A 25,273-nucleotide genomic window follows, 5' to 3' on the forward strand; every position below is an offset into this window, starting at 1 on the left:
ATGTGAGTTTAAGTGTTAAGTTCCTGTGTGTGAGGCTTTTGAAGACATTAAAAGAACCAAGGATTTGCTTCTGGACAATGAAAATGAAAACAACAGAACAAACACAAGGTTGGTCCTCTGGGTCAGGGAGGTGGCTCACGGAGAGCTGCACCTATTCTATAGAGATTGTTGTCACATGTTTTGCCATCTAAGACACTAAGTTTCCACCACCATTAGAAAAGCCATTTATTTATGGTATCAGAAATTTCCTTGGTGGAATTAGGAAGCTTGTTTCCAGTAAGTTCCTTGGGTGATCCTGCTGCCTGCTTGAGTATAAAAACGCAATAGGGCTTAGGATGAGTCAAGTTGATTGAAATTCCTGAGACTGTTTCAACTGTGCTGTGGGAAAACCTGCTCAGTTACATCAATTAGGAGAAGTCACATGGACCACTCACCCTGCTAAATGAGCAATGTTGCTGTTAAGGAGGTGTGCTGCTTTCATCAATGTACTGAATGCTCTTATAAAGCAACAGGGAAAATACAAACAACCAAATGGAAAAATCTACAAAGGACATACTCATTTCTTCAGGAAAAGGATGTGTAAATTCCAGTTAGTGTGAAAGGGATGCTTGATTCTCACACGTAAAGGCAAGTGAAATCACACAGAGACACTTGCGTGTGACCAAGCACTGAATTCTAGGAATTCATTCTGAAGACCACCACCCTAAGTGCATATATATTTATACACAAGGAAGCTTATAAACAGGGTTAATAATAATAATAATAATAACAACAATAACAACAATAATGCTAAATGCCCATGGAAATAACACTAGCATTCTAGGTGGTTTTTACTAAAAAAGGGAATATTCAAACCCATCTTTGAGGGCAAAAAGTGGGCTACTTCCACATTAGTAAACAGAAAAGAATGAGTGGGTTTATGCATATCCACATAAAATTCACTATAAACTTACAAAACAAGTAAATAGTATTGTTTTGCAAAAATTCTAGGTGTTGGTGGTTTATCAATCTTATAGTAAGGAAAAGGGATAAAATCCTCCCGAATTAGCTCCTGTTGAACAAGTTCGGAAGTGTCAGCCAGCATTCTTGCAGGAAACAGACTGTAGATCCCTCATTCTTCTTTCTATTTCCTCATCTGTTGTTCTGGTTCAAGTTCCTGCTGTCCTCATTCAACCCATCACCCAGTCTTTTCTACATCGGCAACCAAGGCCATTTGGGAGCTCAGCCTTCCTCCTAATAAGCCTCCCTAGAATATCAATGGCAACAAGGATTGATAACAGTTCCCTGACAAATGACCAGAACCTAACACCAAGCTTAGAGTAGTAAAGATGCTCAGAAAATATTTGCAAGAGGCAAATCGCCAAGAGATCAAGGCTCACATCCTTTGTGAAAGTGTATGACTGTGCTCACCTAATGCCCACAGGGTCTGCTTGGACAAACTGTTGTTAGCAAGAATGTCTTTAGAGACCCAGCCAGGAGACTAAAGGCCGGGTGGGAGGTCAAGGTCAAGTTTGAAGAGTTATACAAGACAGGCCAGACCAAGTGCTTTTTCCAGAAGCTTTGGTTTTAGGTTTATATTTGTTTCTACCATCACATTTTTAAAAATCTTTTTTAATTTAAAATTGCTTTTTTTAATTTAGAAAAACAAAACCAAAAACAAATATTTGCCATGTGAACAAACGAGGAAATGAATAAAATGAGCGTTTTTTAACAAGTGGGACTAAGGGTCAGGGAGGAAGGTCTGACCTTGTCCCATCTCTGTTGTACAAGTTTTTGTTTCCTGGCTTGGATGCCTTACACTGCAAAGCAAAGAGCTAGGAAGTAATTCACCAAGAGGAATAGACTTTTTGGGCTCCATCCAAGGCCAGCCCAGAAACACATCCTGGAAGGGCTGGCGGGTGTGCAGCCAGTAACCAGCCCAGCCCCAGCGACCAGTTTGGGGAAAACCATGAAATTCACCTCATGGTGCTTCAGCATAGAAAGGGGAACTTGTCACAACAAGGAGACATTAATTTGAAACAACTGAAAATAGAAATAGATTTTCAAACCAGTTTCTAGGCACCTTATGAATGATTTGAAAATACTTCATCAAAGAAAGCTTTGAGAAAATATATGCTAAAGATGAATAAAAAACAAACAAGCATCAAAACAAAACAGACAAACAAAAAACCCCAGACATTCAAGGAAGTCCCCAGCACAGCCATCTAGATGAAACATGACCAAGGTCTGTGAGCTTAGCAGGTGAGTCTGTACCAGGCATAGGGAAGGCCAGGCAGCAGGGGTCTCCTGTGTCCTCCCAATGACCTTCACCTAGGGTACTGGGGTGCTTTCTGCCTCCCAGCCTCTAGAAGGTTTGGGCTGTGAGAGGTTTAGAGTCTTTAGTCCTCATCACCCACCTGCCTGAAGACAGAGCACCAGAGGAGACAAGTGACCTCATGGCTTCATCTGAAGTAATTTACAGAGATGACTTCTAGGGGAGGGTTACCTCAGTGGCAGAGAACTTGCCTCATATGATGGATGACATCTGTTCAATTCCTAGTACTGTAAAAACAAAACCAAATCTCCCCAAACAAAATTCAAAACACCACAAGGCACAGGTAGCCTTTGCCTAGCAAGTCTGGGGCTATTGGAAGCCCAAGGCCAGGATGCCAGGGTTACTCTTAAGTCTTGTCCTTTTGGTTGTGAGCTTAACCTTTAATGGCCAAGCCACCTCTTTAGTCCTACTCTTAACTCTTATGACCCACTAGCTTCCTGGATCCACCTCATCCCTGAAAGCTGTTATCCCCTCTCATGGGCTCTCACAAAACCTTCTAGGGTCTGTGCTCAGCAAATGCCAGCTGTCACCAGCATTGATACTATTGGAAGAGCCTGGAAGGAACTTGGGTGACCCTTGGCTGGAAGGCTCCTCTGACAGGCCATGAAGTAGAAGCTCCAAAATGGCGAACACCATAGGCTGCCAATGGAGCACCAAGCTCCTGCCACAGGACTTTGTGGACAAGAATCAGCAAGTTATTGTAGCAGAACCAGTCATAGGTCCAAGAAGGGGACCAAAGGACACTCTGTGGTTTTTGCTTATGTGTGCAGATCACCTGTCATGAATCGAAGATGGTCTGAACAGAGCTGAGGTGGAGAAAGAGCCCAATTCCATGTAGACCAGTCAAGAGCCAGAGGAAGACAGTCCCTCCCCATTGTAATATCCTCAAGAATCTAGAAGCAGAGCTGCTTAGTGTCCCCGTTAAGGCCTAAGTTGAGAAAAAGTGCCCAGTGTCTGTTCTGACTACAAGTGCAACTGTAGATGATAAAGCATTTGTGTATAAATGACACAAACTGTTTAAACAAAAGGAGAACATGAGTCCTCAGCAAGGTCCAGGAACAGCCTTGGGGTGTTGTCACAGATGGCTCCCCAGGAACATTGAGCCTACTAAGATGCTTGTTCACACTGGCTAATAAAACTCAGGACAGCTGTAAGGGGGGATAGAGAGAGATTCCAGCGTCCCCAGTATCCCCTGGGACACTCCACCCAGCCAGAGGCAATGTGGCCCATCCATGAATCTTAGGAGGCCAAACAGGAAAGAGACACAGAGGAATTTGACTGTTCTGCTGAGGCCATGTAGGCACAGCACAGCCACTCAAAAAAGTACCCAGAAGTAAGCAGAGACACCCACGGTATGTTCAGAGACTGACTGAGCCAGTCTGTTTTCTCTACCCAAAGTGGAGATGTGTGTTCTAAAGACCCTCATTTACCAACCCCCTGCTAGCCTAGGCCAAAGAACTGTAGAATGTCCCTAGGGTGATGTCACTGGGCAGGGCAAGAAGGTGAGGCTGCAGTTTGGTACTGGGGCTAAGGTGGGGGGAAAGGTTGGGAAGGGAGGAGGGAAGAAGGCACAGATCCTGAACAGCCTCCGCTGAGGGACCACCAGCCTTCATGGAAGAGGGCAGGGTGAGGGCCAGAAACACTCACAGTTCTCTGCCATTTCCAGACATCTTGAAGCCACCAAATGGAGCCTGTGCGTAGAATGCATTGTAGCAGTTGACCCTAGGGAGAGGGCAAAAGGCACTCTGGTTACCTGGGGAACGCTGGCCTGCATCTTGGGATGGAGGCATAGTGAGACCCAATGCGCAGCCTCTGGGAAAAGTTTCCATAACTGGATCCCAGCATACCCCTTATGCTCTTTACTCCTGCTTCCTTTCTCCCTGCCAGAAACTACAGTTGGGATATACAGAGGAAGAGAGCAAGGGGAGGGGTTAGCTGTGAGATGATGCAGGCCTGACCTCAGAGCTCTGCTTCCTAGATTCTAAGCTTGTTCAACCTCTTTGAGCCTCACTTCATTCATCTGGAAGATGGGTACAAGTATCCAATCTGCAAAATTATCCGTGATCAGAGGTAAATGTCCATACTGGGCAGGTTAGCTGTGAGCTGTCTTTAGAATCCGCCAGAGACAACATCAGAGAGGTAGTGTGACACACTTGTCAAAGGTTCAGGCTTTGGAGCTATGCCCCGTGACCCTTGATAAATATAGGTTCTGAACTCTCAAATGCAACTAACTTCAGGCCCAAATTTTTGTGCAGAACTGTTTTTCTCCTTGACAGTATTCTCTAAACAGTACAGTACAATAAGTATCAACACAGCATTGTACTAGGTGTCTCCAAGCCCATAGATGAAGTATGCAGGAGGGACTGGGGCATACTTTCATGATAAAATGCATTTCTAGTATATTCCAGGTCCTGGGCCAGAGTGCCAGTGTGGTACAAATAAATAGGTAAGTAAATATATAAATACATAATAAACAAGCAAGATCGAGGATGTCCCTAAGCTGTCTGCACATGGAGAGACTTGAGTGGCCATAGACTTCGGTCCCTCAGCAAGGAATGAACTCTCCGCAGTCAAACACCAAGGACCAGCTGCACTAGCTGTGTGATGCTGGACAAGCCATTCCATCTCTTTTTATGCCCTGATTTCTTCATGTGAAAAATTAAGGACTCCCGGCCATGGGATACCCATTTCAGAGGATGGTCACCAAGGCACGCAAACAGTGTGAGTGCATCGTGTAATCTCTGCCAATGAAAGGAAAATGAAGCTAGCAAGCCAAGCGGCTTAGACAACACAGATGCTCCAGCACCCATGCCTGGCTTACCAGACTGTGCCCGACTCCAGCGCAGAAGCCAGCTTCAGAGCTTTGTCCAGGTTTTTGGTGAACACGGCCGCCGTGAGCCCATAGTCAGTGCTGTTTGCCCTTTGGATCACTTCTTCGAGATTTTTGAACTTTAGTATTGGCTGCACTGGTCCGAAAATCTGTAATCAATTACAAGGAGAGTAGTAGGAAGCCTGTAAGGGTGGAATTGTGTGCCCTGATCAGGGATGCAGCTTTTCTGCCTTCCCATAGTTCCAGAGTTCCTCCCCACAAGACAAGAGCCCCCAAGACCTCTGTAACTATGTGATGGCTGAAAATTGAATGAGGGAATTAAAAATGGAAGACAGATATATATATATACTGCCTTTATGATCCCTCCATGCTAGCGCTCTTTGTGAGAACTGTCAGTCTCAGAACCCTGGGGAAGGCTCCTTGTAGTGAAGGAAAACCATTGGCTAGCCCTCTGGAGAGTCCTCTAGAAGGGTGTAGTACCACTGTCCCAGTGCCTCTTTCTGTCCCTTAATGAAGAATGCCAGGGGAAGGAACGGGCCGATGGTCACACAGCAAAAAAGCCAAGGAGAGGAGCCACGGGGTTGCCCATTTAGAAGAACTCTGAAGGGAGCTTGTGATTGATTGAATGATGGGTGGGATCACACACCAGGATGGCATGCAGCCTCTAGAAATGGCTTCTTGGGACATTTCATCAAGAAGTGTGTGCAAAACAGCAATAGCAGTGAAATAATCTTAAAAAGAGGAGCATGAAGACCTGAGCTCTGTCTGTACTGCCACAGAGATGTGGGGCACCTTTCAATATCTCAAGGAGAAAGTACTAGAGACCCTCCTTCCTGCGGCCACCCCTTACATGGCCATTCTTGAAGGTCTAGTCACTCAGCCTCAAAGTCCTTTCCTACTGATTCTGTGCAGGAACAGCCACCATGTGCCTAATGTTAGGGCTGAGAGGCAAAGGAAGAGTTATGCTGACGGGGGTCTGCTTAATCTCCATCATTCTCTAGAACATATGTGGCAAAAAGGTCAATGAGAAGTATAGCCGCAACACATTCCCCAAGGAGGGACACTTGTTGTTTAAGAACTATCTGAAGAGTGTGAAGTAGCCACGGGTCCTGAATCCATAGCTCGGTGCCTGGTAACACACACAAGGCTAAGAGATGTTGGACTTGGGCTGCGCATGTGTTGGAAGGAGATGGACAGCTGCTGGCCAGACACCATGAGCAAGGACGGAAATGGGGTTGGAACAACTGTAGCTGCTGCAGGCTTTGGGGTTCACTGGAGGCACCAGAACCCCAAAGGACATCAGGGCTACCCTGTAAAGGCTTCTGGGATTCCTGGGGCCTCAGAAGAATTCTTTGAAGGACCCCTGGTGTCCCAGGTTTGGTTATAGCCATACTTACCTCCTCTTTGGCAATCCTCATATTGTCTGTAACATCGGAGAAGACAGTGGGTTTGATGAACAGCCCCCTGTCCTCCATGGCTGAACCCCCACATTCTAGCTTGGCCCCTTCTTTCTTCCCACTCTCGATCAGTTCAAGGATTTTGTCAAACTGCTTTTGATCGATCTGCAAAACACAGAAGGGAATTATAACCACCTCCTTCAAGGAGGGGACTGTTGTGTCTTCAAAGGCCCTCAGCACCATCAGCAATCCTCTGTCCTGTCCTTGTCAAGTCCTAGACCAGAAAACAGACAGCCTTGTAGATAGATGGTCCTCCAATGCACAAACATAGATGCTTTGGAACAAGGAGCCACAGGGAAGCTAGCTATTCTCACCCACTTCAACTTGAGGCCTTATTCACATGTCCAGTTCCCTATCTCATTTTGTCAGGTTAAGAGTAAGGATGAAATGGATTCTGAAATGGTTGCATTACTGGATTTGATGGGTAAAAACACAGGATGCCCATCTAAATTTGACTATCATGTAATACATGTAACACATGATTGCTTTTAGTATAAGTACACACCAAACAACATTTGGGATATACTTAAACTAAGATGACTTCAGTTTGTCTAAAATCCAAGTTTAGTGGTGCCAGTATTTACCTGTGCACTATAGATGGCGGGCGGGGTGTTTCTTATTGTAATTATCCTATCAGAGTGCAGAGGAGGGAGCAAGGGCTAAGCACTTGATTCAGCATCCCTGCCAACAGTAGTGTGAGCCTCATGGTAGGGGATGGGTGCTGTTTCTTGGCTGGAAGGAAACTAACTCAGAAAGGTTCAACCCCTCTGCTACTGCCTTGTTGGTTCCAAGGTACCCTATGCCACAGACCACAGATGAACACCCAGGTACAGGCCACAGAATTCAACCCTCTGTCAAAAGGCCACCCCTCCTGGGGATGGTTCAACGTGGAAAGTGCTCTTTCTGTCTTCATTCATAGCCTTCTTCCTCAAATCCAAACACTCTTATCATGACCCAGTTGATGGTTCCCTCCCTCCCAGTCTGAAAGGGACAGAGTTTAAGCAGATGCTGTTGCTGTTCCTGAGGCTTTTAGATAGGAGATTTGGTTTCATTCCAATCACATTAAGTAGAGAAAAACATTCAGGGCCCAGGAGATGGCTCAGTCGGTAAAACTTAAGGACCTGAGTTTGTATCTTGGAATCCATAGAAAAACCTGGATGTGGTGAACCATACCTATAGTCCTTTCAAAAACTTTGGTGGACATCACCTGACCTTACCTCTGGCCTCCACACAAACATATGGTACATGCACACAATATGTAAACATAGCTGCACACACACATGCGTACCCCACAAATATGCACTTGTAGAAAAAGGATAAAAAGTAAATAAACCTATTCCAAGTAAAGAAAGTTCTTTGAGTTTCTTTTTAAGGAACAATAAAAAAAAAAAAAGAATCAAATGGTAGGGCCAGCATGATCTCTTTCTAATAAAGATGGGGAAGAAATCCAAGTGCCTAATCAGTTTTGCTTGCCCACCTAGAAGGAAATCCTGGAGGGGCATGCCAGGAATAAAGACCATTGGACACCCCTACACTGTGGGGAGAGGTAAGAATGAGTGTTGGTGGGGTGGATCTGGGGGAACCCCTCACTGTAGTCCTACAGGCCATTAGGGTGTGCTGATACACCCACAAAAAGTAAGGAGAAAAACCTAAACACATGCAGTTCCACACTCTGTCAGCCTTTCTCTGGGTGAACCACATATTGGCTTAAAAGTTCCAGATGGGGCTGGTGAGATGTTCTGCAAATAACGGTGCTGGCGTGAAACCTGACAACTTGAGCTCAATCCTGGGCTTGGCAAGGGATCCACACAGCGGGAAAAGACAGCTGTCCTTGTCAAGGTGCTCTCTGGTCACTACATGAGCACAAACACACAAAGGTATACAAGCACAAATTAAATAAATAAATGTTACTTAAAACTTTTTTTTAAACATATGTTATGAAGCCTCTCTCCTCCTAGGGGGCCCACATAGCTCACTGGAGCAATTTCCTCAGGCCTCAGGTCTCGACGGGCTGGACCTACATTATACTGACAGACCCCACCTTCCCTGCAGGCAGCTTGGGTCCCTGTCAGAGCCCCTCCACACCCAAACTCCAGCCCCCATGAACCCTCATAAACATGTTGTTTAAATCTAATAGCCATCCATGAAATGTCAGCTGGTGCCTACAGCACAGGAAGAGGGTTTTGCAGGAAGGGAAATGACAAGGCAGGGCTCAGCACCAGAAGTGGGAAAAGATGGCTCCCACAGGACCATCCCCGGCTCTGCTTGCTCTACAGAGGACGCCCCCGGATCCCGAGCAGGCCAGGTGGCCTCCTTGCTTGTCTGCCAAGCTAACCCGAAAGATGATGGAGCATTCCAGCAAGAGGTCTCCAGCCCTGGCCCCAGATCTAGGTCAGCTAGCTCTTCCACAGGCCTGAATGTTTAGGCAGCTGGACACCCTCGCAGAGTAAAACCTTAAAGGTCTTGGAAAGAGGAAGGCTATCGCCAGGATCCTAACATAACGTCCAGGATAGATAGTGTAAGTGAGTTCCAAAGGGACTCTGCCTAGCTCAGGGGGAATGAACACCCACTCCCTGAAGAGCCTGTGTATCCACACTGGAGACTTAGGGAGAAAAGGAAGGAAACAATAGGAAAAAAAGCGGTCCTTAGTGTGTCTCCCACCCATTCTAGATTAACTCTAAAACTTGTGGATTCAATACTGATCTGTGGCCTTGTTTGCACTGAGGCCACGGACTACCTTGTGTCAGGACTTCAGAGTTTATGATTGAGGTTGGGGATGAGGGATATGCACAGCTTCCCTGCCAGGGACAGAGGACACCAGGGCCACGGGCTCATGGACTGGGGTCAGGGTTGATGTTGCAATGGCCAGGAAATCTCCCTTCTACCTCTTTCCTGGCCAGCATCCTCACAGGATGGTTCAGCAAAACCGACTGAGATACCCTGAAATCACACAGATATGTGCATGTCTCCTAGATCAGAGACCTGCCAGTCAGCGTTTCTCCCATTTTAGAATAAATCTATTCCTCTGCTGAGTACTTCCTGGTGATGTGACACCTTCTATGACTCCCATTTCCCAGATGAGGAAACTAAGGGCTGGAAGGAACAAAGCCACAGAGCCTAGTTTGAGCTTAGCAGCTTCCTGTGTAAACATTTGGTGCCGACTCAGTGGTAAACCATGAACATCTGGGATAGACAGCAGTTGGTAAGTCACGGATATATGATGGGAGATGTTATTCTGTATGTGTTCCTCTTATTGGCTGATGGATAAAACACTATGTGGTTAGTGGCCAGGCAGGAAGGATAGGCAGGGCCACCAGACAAAGAGAATTCTGGCAGGTGTAGGCAGAGAAGAGCCATGATGTGAGCCCAGGAAGAGAAGATGAATGAGGCATTCTACAGCAAGCCAAGACCATGTAGAAATAAACAGACGAATAGTTATTGGTTAATAATTAAGACAGAGCCAGCCAATAAAGAACCCCAAGCCATTGGCCAACAGTTTCATAATTAATATAGTGTCTGTGTGTTTATTTGTGGGACCAAGCAGGTGGGAAAGAGTGCTTGTTACAGATATGCCTAAAAACTAGAGGGTTGAGCAGGAGTTAGGCAAAAGGCAAAGAGGTGCCACTGAGCTCTGTTGCAATAGTGCAGGGATGGCCAGGCTACCCTTTTGAATATCCATCCACTGGCTTCACTCATCATTAGCCAGAAAGCCACACAGGATGTGCCCTTCACAAAATGCTATTAAGTTTCACAGTTATGGCCATTTGCATCCTGTCCAGGCTTCCCAAACCAGGCATGCAGAAAATTGTTCCCACTGCCCAGGATATAATAGTTCAATCCCTAGGTTTCTCTGCCCTCTGATTCCTGAGGGTTATCTTATGCCATAGCCCTCTGGTTCCTATAATACATGTGGCCTTGAGGGCCCCCGAGTCAAGAATTGTCAGTCATTGCCCTGGCTGTGCCCCTCTTCTGCAGGGTTCAGGGAACTCTCTATGTGACCTATCCCCAGGGTTTGAAGGACACCATATCAAGAAGACAGGGTATGGATGGACAGCCTTGTGCCCTGGACCCCCTGGCTCCTCCCTTTCCCCCATGGCTGCAGCTCTGTTTCCTGACAAAACCAAGTTCATCATTTCTACATGAAAGTCTTGAGTGACAGACAACACACTAGCTCTTTTCCTTGGAGGAGGCTGCCTTGCTCAGCCCACAACGGAGGTGTTTGTTGGTGGGTTACCTGGGGCCCCTGCTCCGTTTTGGCATCGAAGGGATCTCCGACTGGCCTCTTCTTGGCATATTCCACACTCCTCCTCACAAACTCCCCATAGACCTGCTCTTCCACGAACACCCTGGAGGCGGCTGTGCAGCACTGGCCTTGGTTGAAAAACACTCCTTGGTGAGCACACTCCACCGCCAAGTCCACTAGGGGCCGAGGGAGGCAAGAGGAAGCGATTAAGTTGTTACAGCAGGCCTGGCGACAGCTGCAACTCTAATTGCCCCCACAAGAAAACAGGCCCCAGATGACTGAACTTCAGAAACTAATTTTTCTTTCTCAGCGCTTCCCAAAGGAGGGGATGTCGTGGGGGGGCATTTTAGATCCATCAAGTTTGAATTAAGTCCAAAAAGTGAGACTTCTCAGAGTCATTAATACACCAATGATGCAGAGCTGGAACCCCTACCCCAGCTTTCCTGTCCAATACTGGGGACAGTCTGCACCCCAGCAGGGTTGTTACAGGACAGTCTCACAAGGCTAGTGATTCTCTATGCACCTCACCCCTGCAGCTGGGCCAGGGGTTAGGCTCAAATGCCTCTCCTCAAGACACCAATTCATTTCCTGGTCCCTGGTGAGAGCCAGGAAGGGTGACTAAAGTGCCAGAATGGTGTGTGACTTCCTGGACATTATGTCAGGGTTTAATTTTGTGGAATGGCACTGCCTGGAGGAGGAGGCAGGAGGGAAAGTGTGGGGGAGATGGGGAGGATGACCAGGCTCTGTTTTCATGACCCGGAAAACCAACCCTTGCATAGCTTTGCTGTGGGGTTCGGTCCATGGAGTGGACGCAGGGGGGACACCTGCTATGGTGACCCAAGAACACAAAGCAGTCATGGTTCTTTGGGATGGGAGTTTGGGACCCCAAATGTGAGTCACAGTAGGGAAACATATAAAACTATTCCCAGTGACTGCAGCAGCAACACTGCTCAGGCGAGAGCTGGGCAATCCCTGGCTTTCTTCCACAATCTTCTCTCCCACTGAAAACCAGCTTTAGGGAAAGGAACGGCTACCACTCCTTCACTTCTTAGTGAGAAATGGTGCCGGTGTCATTATTTCTCAGGGCTGTTTTCAATTCCGGTCTTATCTGAGTGTGGAATGGAAGGCTTTGTTCTCTGTGGCAGGGATTCTTGGCACCAGCAGACAGTGGGGGAGGCTGCTCTTTAAAGCCTAGGTGCTCTAAGGCCTTTGGGGAGTCACGCCTTTTGAGAGGTGACCTAGACATCAGGTGACTGGCTGCCCAATGTGGTCCTCTCTGCCCTCTTCTGGACATAGTAGCCAGCAATAACATACATTGTAATATTGTGTCTGGCAAGACACTAGCTGCTCCCAGCTGCTGTGCAGGTGGCTTTCCAGGGGAAGAGGTGACACGGGAATGACACTCAGAGCATTCTTTTTGTTTTGTGTTCTGAGGAGTGAACAAGGCTGTCTGTCCTTCAGTGTGCCAGGCCCAGGACAAAGAAGAAAGAAACACTGACTTTTACAAGCGCCTAAGAACAAACACTGTGGTGACACTGACTTGACGGAGAGAAAAATGGATGGATTCCCGGAGTGGGGAGCCTGCCTCCTCCTTCCCCAGCCCAGAAGGGCCCCTGCAGGAGGAACTGGCCCTGGCTTTGGGCTCCTCACATCCCTCTCCATCTCCTTAGGTGCAGGAAGGTAATTTTAGCCTTCAGGAGCAGACCCTGCAATATCTATAAGCCACAGACTCGCCCATCTCTCCACATTGGTGTTCTTCCCTCCATAGGCCTGGGCCAGTCCCACGGTGTATGTATGCTCCTGTTTTCATGGGTCCTGAATGAATGAATACCAGGAAGTGAGGGAAGACCTATAGCCCCGGTGACTCACAGTCGGCGTCGGCACACACGATGCATGGGTTCTTGCCCCCCAGCTCCAGCGTGACTCGCTTCAGGTTGCTCCGGGAGGCGGCTTCTTTAACCAGCTTTCCAACCTTCAGGGTAAGAATCAGGCTTTGTTAACTCTTAGACATGGTGAACTTGGCCCCAGGAGATGCCACCTGCCTCAGTGAAGCACCCTGGCCTGATGGATCACATTACCACACAGCCTCAGCTCCCCACGCTGGCCACTGCCACTGGGCACCCTGCTAAGGGTGGCCTTTCACTCCTGCTAGTGACAGCCAAGACTGCCAGCCCGTTGTGGAGGTCATGCTGATTTGAGGGAACTGTCAAGTTAGGGAAAAAGCAAAGATGGCTGATCCTTGAGATGACATGTGACCAATACTCTGGTACCCTTTCAAGACTGAGCCCACTTTGGGAGGATGTGGGAGAGCTTGTAGCTTATGTAGTGGCATATGACAACACTCACATGTACCCTGACAGGGTTGCTCTGTGTCCTAGGTACACAGTTGCAGGTGCATCTTGCCTAACATGCCTTCTGACACATCCTGGCAACAAGTTTAGCCAGACACAAAGAACCTCCAAGCTGAAAAAGACCCAGTAGACCAGGGCAGACCCCACAACTTAGAGCTGGATAGCTCAGTGTGCACAGTGCCTGGACTGTTTAATGCCACATCGGGGAATGGTGGCTGTAGGCCATGGTCTAATTCTGACAGGAGTCTCTAAGCATGCTCACCCTGGGGAGAACAGGAGTGGGGTAGGTAGCAGGCTCCTAGCCAGGCTAGATATCTCAGAGATGTCCATTTCCCCCATCATTCTGCTTGTCTTCTTTTTTATTGATTTTTAGGTGCTCTTCACATATGAAGGATATATAAACATCTGGAGAGCTACATGCAGCACAACTGGTTTTCTATCAGCTTGTTTATCATCTCTTTGCCTTAATTGTGATATTGTTTACTATACAGATGTTTTACATTTTTATTTTATCTTATCTCTCATTTATTTTTTTAAGGCTTCCAAATTCTATTAACTATTTATTTAATTTGGGAACTGGAACAGTGACATTTTACTAATAGAACATCGTTAGATTTAGAAAAAAAAAAAAGAAGCAAATGGTATTTGAGCTTCTTGAGGAAATGTCTGTGGATTTCAAATAACAGAGGGGCTGTTGTTTTTGCCAGCAGCTCACGAAGAGGGTTTACCTCTGTGGACCCCGTGAAGGCTATCTTGTTGATCTGTGGATGAGAGGAGATTGCTGCTCCCACTGTGGGCCCAAAGCCTGGCACGATGTTCACCACACCCGGGGGGAACCCGACCTGGGAGGAACAGAAATGGTGTCAGAGGGACAGCACCGGCAAGAGTTGTTGTAACCATGTATTGTCCCCAAGCAGAGCAGCATCCTCAAAGGGAGGCTGGGTTACACACCGGTTACGATGCACCCACAACAGTGGACTCCTCCTCCCCAAAGAGCTGGTTTCCTAATCCTCCACAAGCCTCAGCACAAGCACCTAGGTGAATGATCACCCTCCCCCTGGAAGAGCCACTCATCCTAGCTGGGCTCAGGGGCCAAGGTTCAGGGATGCCACTAGGTGGCAGTGGCCCTCTTGTATAAGATTGCTAGTGTGTGTGGTGTGTGTGTGTGTGTGTGTGTGTGTGTGTGTGTGTGTTGGGAAGAATGTGTGTGCACATATGTGTGTGCTTGTATGACTGTATGTGTATAAATGTGAACATGAATGTGCATGTGTGATAATGTGTCTGTGTATATGTGCGTGTGGGTATAAGAGAGCATGGGAACATGAAAGCATATATGTGCATTTCTGAGAGAGCTTGGGTTCATATGAATGTATGAGTGTGTGAATGGGTGCATCTGTATGTGTGTGAGACATCATACGTGAGTCTGTGTGTACTTGTATGTGTAAACGTGTGAATGTGAGATAAATGACTGTGTGTGCATGACTGTGTGTGTGTTGAGGGAAGGAGAAGTCCTTTGGTCACACCCCCATCCGGAGCATCTATATAGCCCTTGCCAAGAAGTGTTGAGTCTTACCCTGCTCCACCCTCATCCAGGTAAAATGGGAAATCCTTTCCCTTGCTGGCCCCACTGGGCTCATCCAGTATTGGGCAAGGGGTTGCTGGTCCTTCCATACTCACACTCATGCCGGGCACATATGAGAGACCTCCCCATTAGCAAGACTCTCACCAACCTCATGAGAAGGAAGAAGCCATTCCCAGTCTTGCCTACGACTTAATGTTTTAAATGCCCTTTTAGGGCAATGCTCAAATCTTTCATTTCCTAGGCATTATTTTGTAACAGCTGTGCTTCTGGGACCCCAGAGCCTCTTTTACATGATAAGCATGCCCTGTGTGGCCAGTGACAGGAAGGTGAGAGCTGGCTGATTCCAAAGGCCCCAGCCTCCCTCAGCAGTCCAGCAGGTACTTCCCAGCTGCCTCAGCCCAGCTGGGAGTGAAGCAGTGACTTTTTTCTGTCTTCCTGTTCTTTCAGTCTTTGCTGTATGCACCCTGGTGATGGAATGGCTGAAATATGTTTCCAGGTGTGTCTGCAGGTGACCCTCTGGACCACTGCTTCCCTGAGTTGTGGCTCCTTTGGGGTAGGGAGGACAGTGTGGAGGCTCTTGGGGAACTACACACAGCTGCAGCTACCTAGTTAGCTGGCCAGACCACCCTTCTAGGAGGAGGAAGGACCTTTCCATATCCCATGGCCCCTGAGCCCAGGACCTGTAGAGTTTGGGGCTCCCCCCTTTTTTGGCCCCCTTCTGCAAATGTTCCAGATATGACAGTGCTAACTACCAGTTAGTGACTTAATGAGAGGCACAGGATCGTGTTAGGGGCATGAGGAGGAACAGAAACTTCCAGATAAGGTACACCAGCAAAAGTAGTCCCCTGCACCGGGAGCTGGTGGCTGCCAACTCGGGTTTTCATGGTGCCTAGCTCGTGGGTGTGGGGATCTATCCGGAATACATAATACCTTCTTTTCAGACTTCTTACCTCTTTAATGAGAGAACCAAGGTACAGGGCCGTGAGGGGTGTCTGCTCAGCTGGCTTCAGGACCACAGTGTTCCCGCAGCACAGGGCAGGAGCCAGTTTCCAGACCAGCATCAGCAGGGGAAAGTTCCACTGTGTCAGAGCACAAGAAGGGAGGCTCAGGCCCACTGTGTCCTCAACTCGGAGCCCACTTCCCTCTGTGAGGACACTTCCTGCGCTTGGTCTGATTTGGGCTTTGAAGGATAGCATTGACTTGTGCAAGACTGCAGGAGCCCAGTGCTACTCAGCGGCTCCCTGGAGATGCTATTGCAGAGACAGTTCTACCCTATGTGTTTTCCTATTCCCTCCAAGATGCTTGCCAAAGTGGCGGCACTTTCCTCCTCTTCCGTCCTCACTTACTCAGATGCTGCGGAGTGGCCCAGGAGTTCCCAAACAGATAGGCAGCACCGAGTTCCCCATCATAGGCTATGGGAATGGGCCCTGCTCTCTGCCAGGTGTGCTCAACCTAGCCTAAGCTCCCACTCACCAGCCTTCCTCTGTGTCTTCCAAGGAAGTGGCCAATCTATGCCTTTGCCCAGGCAGGGCCCACTACTTGCAAAGCCCTCTTCCCTGTTGACCAAACTTCCAGCCCCCAGCTAAAAGACTCTTCATCCCAGAGGAGCAGGCCACTCTGACCACTCTGCTGGAATCTACCGTACCTTCTGCCAAACACCCTGAACCACCCTGGGCACCCTCAGGCACAGAGCACCATGCCTCCAGCCTGCACTCAGCCCGTGGTGGATGTAGTGGGTAGAAACAGAGTCTGTGACGGCAAACTCCATACTCACTGGTGTAATGGCCCCACACACCCCAATGGGCTCGTGCCTGGTGAAGCACACAACATTGTTATCTGGAAGAGAAATGACACAGGGAAAGGACACAATCATCAATCATGGTGAGGAATTGCACGAGGCCCGTGTTTGTTGGCACACACCTTTAATCACAGCACTTGGGAGGTAGAAGCAAGTGAATCTCTGGGAGTTCAAGGTCAGTCTGGTCTACATTGCAAGTTCCAGGGCAACCAGAGCTACATAATGGAAAGGCCCTGTCTCCCAAAAACAAAACAAAACAAACAAAGCGAAAAACAACCCCACAACAAACAAACATAAAAAAAGTTTCACATGGTAAAGCTGTAAGAGAGAAATGGGGAAGCCTGCAAAGGGCCAGGTCTTATCCAGTACACAAAGGAGTGATCTGAGCTCAAGTTAAAAACACGAACTGAGTTCCTGGGAAGATTCAACCTGCTGCCATGTGGGGAGTGGGCAGTGGGAAGGATGCCAGGCAGGGGGAGAAGACTGATTCCCCAGTAGACCCAAGCGAGGCTCCAGTCTGCACAGGCTCACCTGTAGGGATGGTCCTGCCCTGGATTTTGTCTGCCCACCCGGCAAAATATCTGAAGGTCTTAATACAGCCCTCCAGGTCCACGAAAAAGGCATGAAGGAACGGCTTGCCAGTGTCCATGGTCTCCAGGGTCTGCAAGAACAAGATGGCTCCTTTGTAGGCACTGTTTTCTTTTCTCTTCCGGTTGTTAAGCAGAGGGGTGCAGGGTAAAACCCAACTCCAGGGCATAGCAAGACACCTCAGTCTGACATGCCACTTCAGAAAGCCTGCCTCTACATTGAAATGGACCTGCCCCCTCCTGGCAAGGGCTGGCCAGACTTTTTTGCCCATGCCTGAAGCTGGGGGCTGGTGAAGCATGGACACTGTCTCCCTTGCCACACATTTGAAGGGGTGCTGGGTGCCATCCACTCTGGAATTTACTTTTCCATCTAGAGCAGTCTCCACTGTACCATCCAGACATGCAAATTCATGCACCCCAGGGAGCTTTCAGAAGTTTGGCTAGCAAGAGGGTGGTTTCTTCTAACAAAAAAAGAAAGGGAAGATGTTGGCTTTTCCTTCTCAGCTAAGCAGGTCAGTGTGGCCGTGGAAAGAATGAGGGAGTTCGGGAGGGTCAAGCCACCAGCACAAAGATGCAGTGCTTTCCAAGCAGGCCGCAGGCCGGATGCGGAAACAGAGCAGGAAGGGCAATCTGGCTGGACTAGGCAGTCCACCCAGGCCAGGGTGCCCCTGCTCAATATTGGGATTCTTTTCTATTTCTAGCCTGGGTGAAAGAAACCCCCTTTGTCACTCACACAAGCAGCCCTATGGAGTGCTATGCTGAAATCTCCAGTTACCCTGCTTCACAGGAAGTATCCACCCGATCCCGATGGATATGTTGCCTAGGGCTGGATTCCTGCTGAAGTGTCTATGGGACCAGATGATGCTAGAGAGAGGAAGGGAGGTGCCTCCTCATTCCTTACCCACGGCTTTATCCCCCAAAGCACTTGCCTATGTTGTATCATGTGCTGGGAGTCTCATCCCATTAGAAGATGAAGGGGCAGACACTGATGCTAACAGGGCCCAGTGACTTCCTAAGGCTGACCAGCCAGCCAGCACTGATGTCCAGCCATCTCAGCCATCCCTGGTTAGGCGGCTGTCCCTAGGCATTTGCAAGGCTTAAGATATTCAGGACCCTTCTGTCTGACCTTTTCTTCTTCCTGTGTGTGTGTGGTATGTACGTGTGTACACATTCATGTGTGTGTGGACACATGTGCACATGGGTGTGTATGCATGCATCTAGAAGCTTCCTCAATCACTGGCCACCTTCCTTTTGGAGACAATCTCTCCTTGAGCCTGGAGTTCACTGATTTAGCTAGACTGGCTGGCCAGTGAGCTCCAGGGACCCCTGTCTCCATCACCTCAGTCCTGGGATTTGCATGTACATCCTGCCATGCCTAGCTTTTTAAGTGGTGCTAAGGATCCAGACTCAGGTTCTCATGCCTGTGCAGCAAACACAGTGCTGACTGAGCCATCTCCCTAGTCATAGGATTGGTCTGCCCTGACTGATGTTGACTGAGCCCCCAAATATCTTCCACCTCAATTACCTCTGCTGTAAAATGAAGATATTAACATTTTCCCCCTCTTGGGGCTGGTATGTGACTTAAGGGAATCAGGAGATACAACACTCATATAAGTAGCCCACTGCAGTGCAATTGCCCAGTGCTGACTGGTGGGCAGCCAAGCTTCCTCTTGAGTACTGGACAGGTGCTTGGTGATCCTCGCTATGACCCTGAGGAAGAAAGACTCCGACTGGCTGAAGATGGCAGAACTTGGCTAGTTCTGACTGAGGCCTGGCTCACAGCTGCAGCATCAACCACTTGGAGGCCAACATGACACCCAGAACCCTGTACCTTTGGCCCTGTGCATTGGCATCCAAGTCGGCACTTTCATTTTCTGAGGAAAAGCCTAGCATTTTCAGGTATGTCCAAAGGCCCCCAGCTCTGTGAAGTTCCCAAGAGTGTGAGCACACCTGTGCATGAGGCCAGGGGTCTGTCTGTTCTCAGCTCCTCTCTGTGATATGGCAAAGGAGAGAACACAGATGGAGCATTCTGGGAAAGTTTGCGACATGGCAACCATCTGTCTTCCATCCTGGATTTCTACCTCTGGCTGGGTGGCCTTGGACAGGGTACTAACGTTTTCTGGGCCTCAACTTCCCAACTTTAAAATGAGATAATACACACTACAAGCCCAAAGCCTACAAATCATCTTCTTGGCTGGCATTCAATGAGCTTTGCCCACAGACTTTTAAGTCCTTAACTTAGGCAAGATTGCTTAGAAGAGAAATAGCTTGGGTTTTCTAGGTTGGTTGTAAATAATCTGTACAAATAAAACCTAGTTCACAATAAACTTAGACAGCAAGTTCTTTAAAGGGAGGTGAGGCTAAGGAGATAGCTCAGCTGGTGAAGGACTTGCTTTGCAAGCATGAGGACCCGAGTTCAATCCCCAAAACCCATGTTAAGGAAAGCCAGGTATAGTGGCAAAGTCTTGTAACTCTTGCATGAAAGGCTGAGACAGGTCCCTAGGACTCACTGATCAGCAAGCCTTGCCTAGTAAGTGAACTCCAAGCCAATCAGAAATTCCACTTAAAAAAACACACACAACAACAACAACACCAAAAACAAAACAAACAAACAGCAACAACAAAAAAACAAAGCGCATTGCTCACATGGAACAGCACTGAATGTTGACATCTGACCCCTACACACACATTGAAACACGAGCATGCATACCTACACTCTCATGTTGTGTTGGCTAGTGTTTTGTGAACCTAACACAAGCTAGAGCCATTTGGGGAGAGAGAACCTCGACTGAGAAAACACCCTCACCAGACTGGTCCATATACAAGTCTGTGGGGGCATTTCTTAATGGCTGATGGGGAAGACCCACAGCTCACTGTGGGCAGTGTCACCCATGCACAGTTAATGCACAAGCCATGAGGAGTAAGCCTGTGTCACCCCTCCATGGCTTCTGCTTCAGCTCCTGCCTCCACGTTCCTGACTTGAGTTCCTGTCCTGACTTCCTGCAGTGATGGAATGTGGCCTGAGAAGTATAAGCTGAAACAAACCTTTTCCTCCTCAGGTTGCTCTTTGGCCATGATGTTTCTATGATAGCAATAGAAACCCTAACTAAGACACATGTACATCTTCAAATGTACTCACACGTGCGCGCACACACACACACACACACACACACACACACACACAGACACAGACACACACGAAAAGACAAGGAGGAGGGGGAGGAGACTGGAATTAGAGGGTTGAGCTTGAGAAATCAAGTGTTAGCTCCTGACAGAAACAGTCGGTTGTCATGTGACTTACTGCTGTGATTCAAACATGAGCCACCTCAGCCACTCCCAGGCACACTCCCTTCAGCATATGAAGAGAAAAATACCCCTTCTGAAAGACTGATGCATCTCAGCATTCAGATGCTATAGGACAAGAAAGTGCTGGAATGGCTGCCCCAAATGCCAGTATGCCCAGACTGCAAACAAGGGACTGGAAATGACACCTAGGTTGAAAGGCTAATCTTCCATGGCGGGAAGCTAGCTATTAGGCACATAGCTAGATGAGCACCCAAAAGTCTACAGCTTGGGCCCAGGGTGCCTCAACAGAGCTGGAAAGCCACAAGCTGCTGAGGCCCCCACATCTGCTTCCAAACTTTGAACAGAGTAAACACCCAGCTCCATCAAAACCACTGAGCTGGCAAGAGAATATGACAGAATAAAGCTCTTTGCTGCTCAAAAAGGCAGGAAACCATATCAAGGTAGAGCGGGAGGGGTGCCCTCCTGTGATGTGGTCAGAATTTTCAAAGCCATATTTCCCAGTCATCCTTGGGTCCCTTTAATGTTGTAGCCAAGAGCTGGATCTTATTTCTTGTGGGCAAGCAGGTTGCAGTGGCAGAACTGACGTGCTGGGTGCTGTCCCCAGTCCCTCCCACCTGTATCTGTCCGCTATCAAAATGCTGCAGTGTGCCAGGACGATGGAGCAGGCTGGAGAGGAAGGTGGCCTTGTATTGCTTGCCCCACAGATGGTACTGACACTTGAGGACAGGGTGGGGAGGGTTGCCCAGGGCACATCCTCTTGAGCCTGCTATTAGTGCTCACGGACATTGCAGACTGATGAGCTCATGCGGGGGAAAACAGAAATGTTTTTGAAAAAGCCAGTTTGGCAGCTTGAACAGTGCGGCTGGTTTTCGGTGCAGGAAGAAAGCCCAGGCTCTCTGGAGCTTTTACCCTGGGAGGGAGCTATGCTCACTCAGATTTGTTCCTGGGAACAGGAGGCCTAGCAACTGGGAGGAAGGAAACAGAGCTCGCGCTATCCACAGACCCTTCTCAAGGAGAGCTTTCCTGGGCCCAAGGAGTACACTCAGGACAAAAGCAAGTCAGTGTCCTCCTGGTACTGTTCTTCAAAAGGGTTTTCAACATCAAAACCATTTTTTTAAATTAAAGATTGAAAAGGAGATGTCCCTTCCTACAAAATAGACCTCGAGGTTTGAAACAAAATTTTAACCAAGAAATTGAACTGTACAACAGCTAGAGTGAAGGTTGTAATGGTTTCGAGACTTCCTGAAGTGCCAGTGACACAGCTCTGGGACAGGTACTTGCCACCAAGCCTGAGGACCTCAGTTAAATCCTTGGGGGAGCCAGCTCCTGAGAGTTGTCCCCTGACTTCCACATGTGTACCATGGCAAGTACACACACGCACGCATGCACACACACACACACATACATACACACACACACACACACACCCTCCCACACATAATAATGACTAAAAGCATTTAAAAGCAAGAGACTTCCTGTGGCCCAGTGATGTCTTCTGGTCATCTACTTCAGAACCAAAGAAGGGCTGAATCTTGCTACAGAGCAAGCTTACATCTTATTAAGGCCTTCCCAGCTCTGTAGCATTTTTGTTTCACCCATGGGTAGGCTGCGTTACTATCCCTGTCCCGAAGAGGAGCTAAAGTCTCTAGAAGTTACTGGCTGGCAGGGAGGTGGCAGAGCCTTGGGCTCAAGCTGAGTGCTATTATTTATAGTAACTGCTGTATGCTGGGGACCCTGCTGAGGATTTCAAATGGTTCTTTTCCCAACACTTGGATATCATTATCTATGACGTTTTACCTGAAGAAATTAATCTCAAGCAGTTAAGAATCCAGCATGGAATTAGTAAGTGGCAGAGCTGGGATTTGAACCTAGGCTTTTTACACTGTGGGCCTTCTATAATCAAATATTGTCCTTGCCAACATTCTGGAGTTGTTCTCCACCGTCCAGTTCAGGGACATTTAGGGATACATGCAGGAATGCATTTAGATAACACAAGGTCTTGGATTTTCTATAAAAGTGTCACTTGTTTTAATATAATAATTAAAACAAAAGGTTCACAACCAGCTCATTAAGTCTGTGGTCTCAAGCATATTCTATGATGCCTGGAAATGTCAGGTAGTACCTAATCCCTAAATACATACTGCATTTCCCCCATACTAAGTTCCTGCAATAAAGCTTAGCTTATAAATTACCATAAGAAATGAGAAGCAATGACTAATAAATGAAATTACAATAGCTCACTGCAATACAGGGCCAATTGCTTATTTCTAGGATTATCCATGTAATAGTTTTGAGTTGCGGGTGATTATGAATAACTGAAATCTCAGATAAGGGATAACATACCTATGTTATAGGGATAAGCTAACATACCTATGATGAGGTTATATTTATGTTTGCAAGGCACTTAATATGGAGAAGAAAACAGTTAATACATAAATGTCCAGGTGAGGTCAGGTGAGCTCGGCCTTTAGTGACCAGCTGTGAATATCCCTAGACTGGGACCTATTGAGGCAGGGGAACTTCCTTTACACAGCTTGGCCAAGAAGCTGAGATGCAGGGGGGAAAGTCTGACTTCTAGATGAAAAGGATAAAGTTCTGAGACATGGTCACATCCAAAGACCAAACAGACCCATGGCCACACAAAACAAGCACCTCAGATGCTTCCAGCCACACCCCATGGGGACAGGCCCCACAGTGAGGGGAACTGTGAAGGCGGTCCACCTACACCTGCCCGGTGCCCGTACTCACTGCCAGGATAGCACGGTCCCTTTCCACAAGATCGGCCAGCTGGTGCAGCAACTGGCCTCGCCTCAGGGCATCCAGCTGGCGCCATGGTGAGCCCCGCTGGAAGGCAGCTTGTGCAGCCTCCACAGCCTTGTCCACATCGGGCTGCATGGCAAAACAACAGAGAGAGAGTGTCACTTTTCATGCAATCACTGTCTGAGGGCACAGAAAACAGCAGTTGTGTTGCTGTGGAGCCAGGGAAGGAGGGGCAGCCCAAGGCTTCCAGCAACAAGTTTTAAAATCCTGGATGACTGGGGTCTTCCAAGTAGTTTTTTTTTTTTCCTTAAATGGTAAGTCTTTTAAATTTTTTTTTGTAATGGCTAAGTATTGATATTTTACAGAGTCATTTACCAAATATTTTTCTTAATGGTCCAGTTCTAAAATATTTTCCAGGGCAACAAAGTGATATTTCTGCTGTGAAAATCTGAAGACCCAAATTCAATGCCCAGGGTTCATAGTGCAAAGAGAGGAACAACTCCCAAGAGTTGCCCGCTGACCTCCCAGTGAACACAGGAGTGTCTGCAGGCATGCACATGTCACATACACACTAATAGTAAATGAAATAACATTAAAAAGATTTTCCATGTGTCAACTCCATTTCAACACACACAGAGAACATGGTTTCCACACTAAATGTGGTACTTACAGAAGAATAATAACCATGCATCTTTGTGGTGTGTGTGTGTGTGTGTGTGTGTGTGTGTGTGTGTGTGTGTGTGTGTGCTGAGAATTAAACTGAAGTGTTACATGGGCTAGCCAAGCCTTCCACTACTGAGCCTTGCCCCTGCCCTCCATTTTTTTTAAAGGACAGAAAAGAGAGATATGCAGAAGAGAGCTATCTGTCCTCATTTCAGGAAAACAGGGGCTGAAGATCTGGTTGCTAATAGACAATGTCTCACCTTGCCCCAAATCTGTCTCCCTAGCTAATGTGGCAGGTAGTTGATGAGGACACCAGTCAGGAGAGACCTCAGCCCATACCATCACCAAAGCCTTCATGGAATGAGGGAATGCTTTAGCAAGGGAAATGTTTGCTACTGTGGTTCCTGAGGGGATGCCCGGGCCTCTCCTGCTGCAATGGGATGGGTAGCCTCTGTCTCTGGGTGTGTGGAACAAAATGTTTTTTTCAGGTGAGGGGAGGAACCAGACCCTGTCACTGGGTTCCTACTTTCCTCCTGGGGTTTATCAGCCATACACCCCATCTGTCAGGTCCTCCCAGCTCCTCCCCATTTCTTTGCTTTTCAGTGTAAGGGACCACAGGGAGCGGGGTCTATGCCTGTGAGCCACTGTGCTTTCTGCCCATACAAAAGCTGTTGGTCACTTGTGGAAGAAAATCCCTGTCTTCTTCACCCACTTGACCTCACCAATGCACATAGTGAAGATATGTGTGTATCAGCAGGTGTGGCGGTACACACCTCTAACCTCAGCACTTGGGAGGTAGAGGAAGGAAGATCAGGAGTTTGAGGCAAGACTGCGCTAAATAGTGAAAAATGTCTCAAGGAACCAAGGGGTGAGGGTGTTGCTCAGCACAGGAGTGCTTACCCAGCATGCAAAGAGCTCTGGGGTTGACCTGCAACACCCCACTCCTCTGCTCCCCAATATCAAGCATCTGTAGTTCCAGGAAGATCCCTGGAAGCCTAGGAATTTTCCACTAACCTGGAAAATAGTGCAAGATGGTATCTCAGAATGGTGTGTGTGTGGGGGGGGTAGGGTGAAGGAAAGAAAGAGTTGTGGTGAGGGGAAGGGAGGAACGGAGGGGAGGAAAGGTGATGGAAGGAAGAGAGAAAGAGAAGAGGAAGGGAAAAGGGAGGGGAGGAAGGAAGTGAGGGGAAGGATGAAGGGAGAGAGGAAGGGAAGGAAGAAGGAAGGCAGGCAGGCAGGAAGGCAGGCAATCCGTTCAGGTTAAGCAGACAGTCATGTTTTTCTTTCTCTGTAGAGGTTGTTACCCTAATCATCTTTTCTTTAAAGGCCCTTCTATTTAAAACACACTTTATGGCCTTGAAAGGTAAAAAAGGATACAAGCA

The 25,273-nt window shown here is 47.9% G+C and overlaps 1 protein-coding gene across 1 annotated transcript in view; it reads right to left on the minus strand.

Moving 5' to 3' along the window:
* The window catches only part of Aldh1a3 (aldehyde dehydrogenase 1 family member A3), a 30,985-nt gene that overhangs the window by 286 nt on the left and 5,426 nt on the right, over positions 1-25,273 (minus strand). The window contains exons 3-12 of the mRNA XM_051206447.1: positions 23,217-23,357; positions 17,107-17,236; positions 16,552-16,613; positions 15,728-15,856; positions 13,924-14,037; positions 12,714-12,816; positions 10,836-11,020; positions 6,542-6,706; positions 5,136-5,293; positions 3,962-4,036 (exon numbers count right to left, since the gene is read on the minus strand). Coding sequence (XP_051062404.1) covers positions 3,962-4,036; positions 5,136-5,293; positions 6,542-6,706; positions 10,836-11,020; positions 12,714-12,816; positions 13,924-14,037; positions 15,728-15,856; positions 16,552-16,613; positions 17,107-17,236; positions 23,217-23,357 — 1,262 coding nt within the window. The remainder of the gene's footprint in view (positions 1-3,961; positions 4,037-5,135; positions 5,294-6,541; positions 6,707-10,835; positions 11,021-12,713; positions 12,817-13,923; positions 14,038-15,727; positions 15,857-16,551; positions 16,614-17,106; positions 17,237-23,216; positions 23,358-25,273) is intronic.

The sequence above is a fragment of the Phodopus roborovskii genome, unplaced genomic scaffold, assembly GCF_943737965.1.
Source record: "Phodopus roborovskii unplaced genomic scaffold, PHOROB, whole genome shotgun sequence".
Lineage (NCBI taxonomy): Eukaryota > Metazoa > Chordata > Mammalia > Rodentia > Cricetidae > Phodopus > Phodopus roborovskii.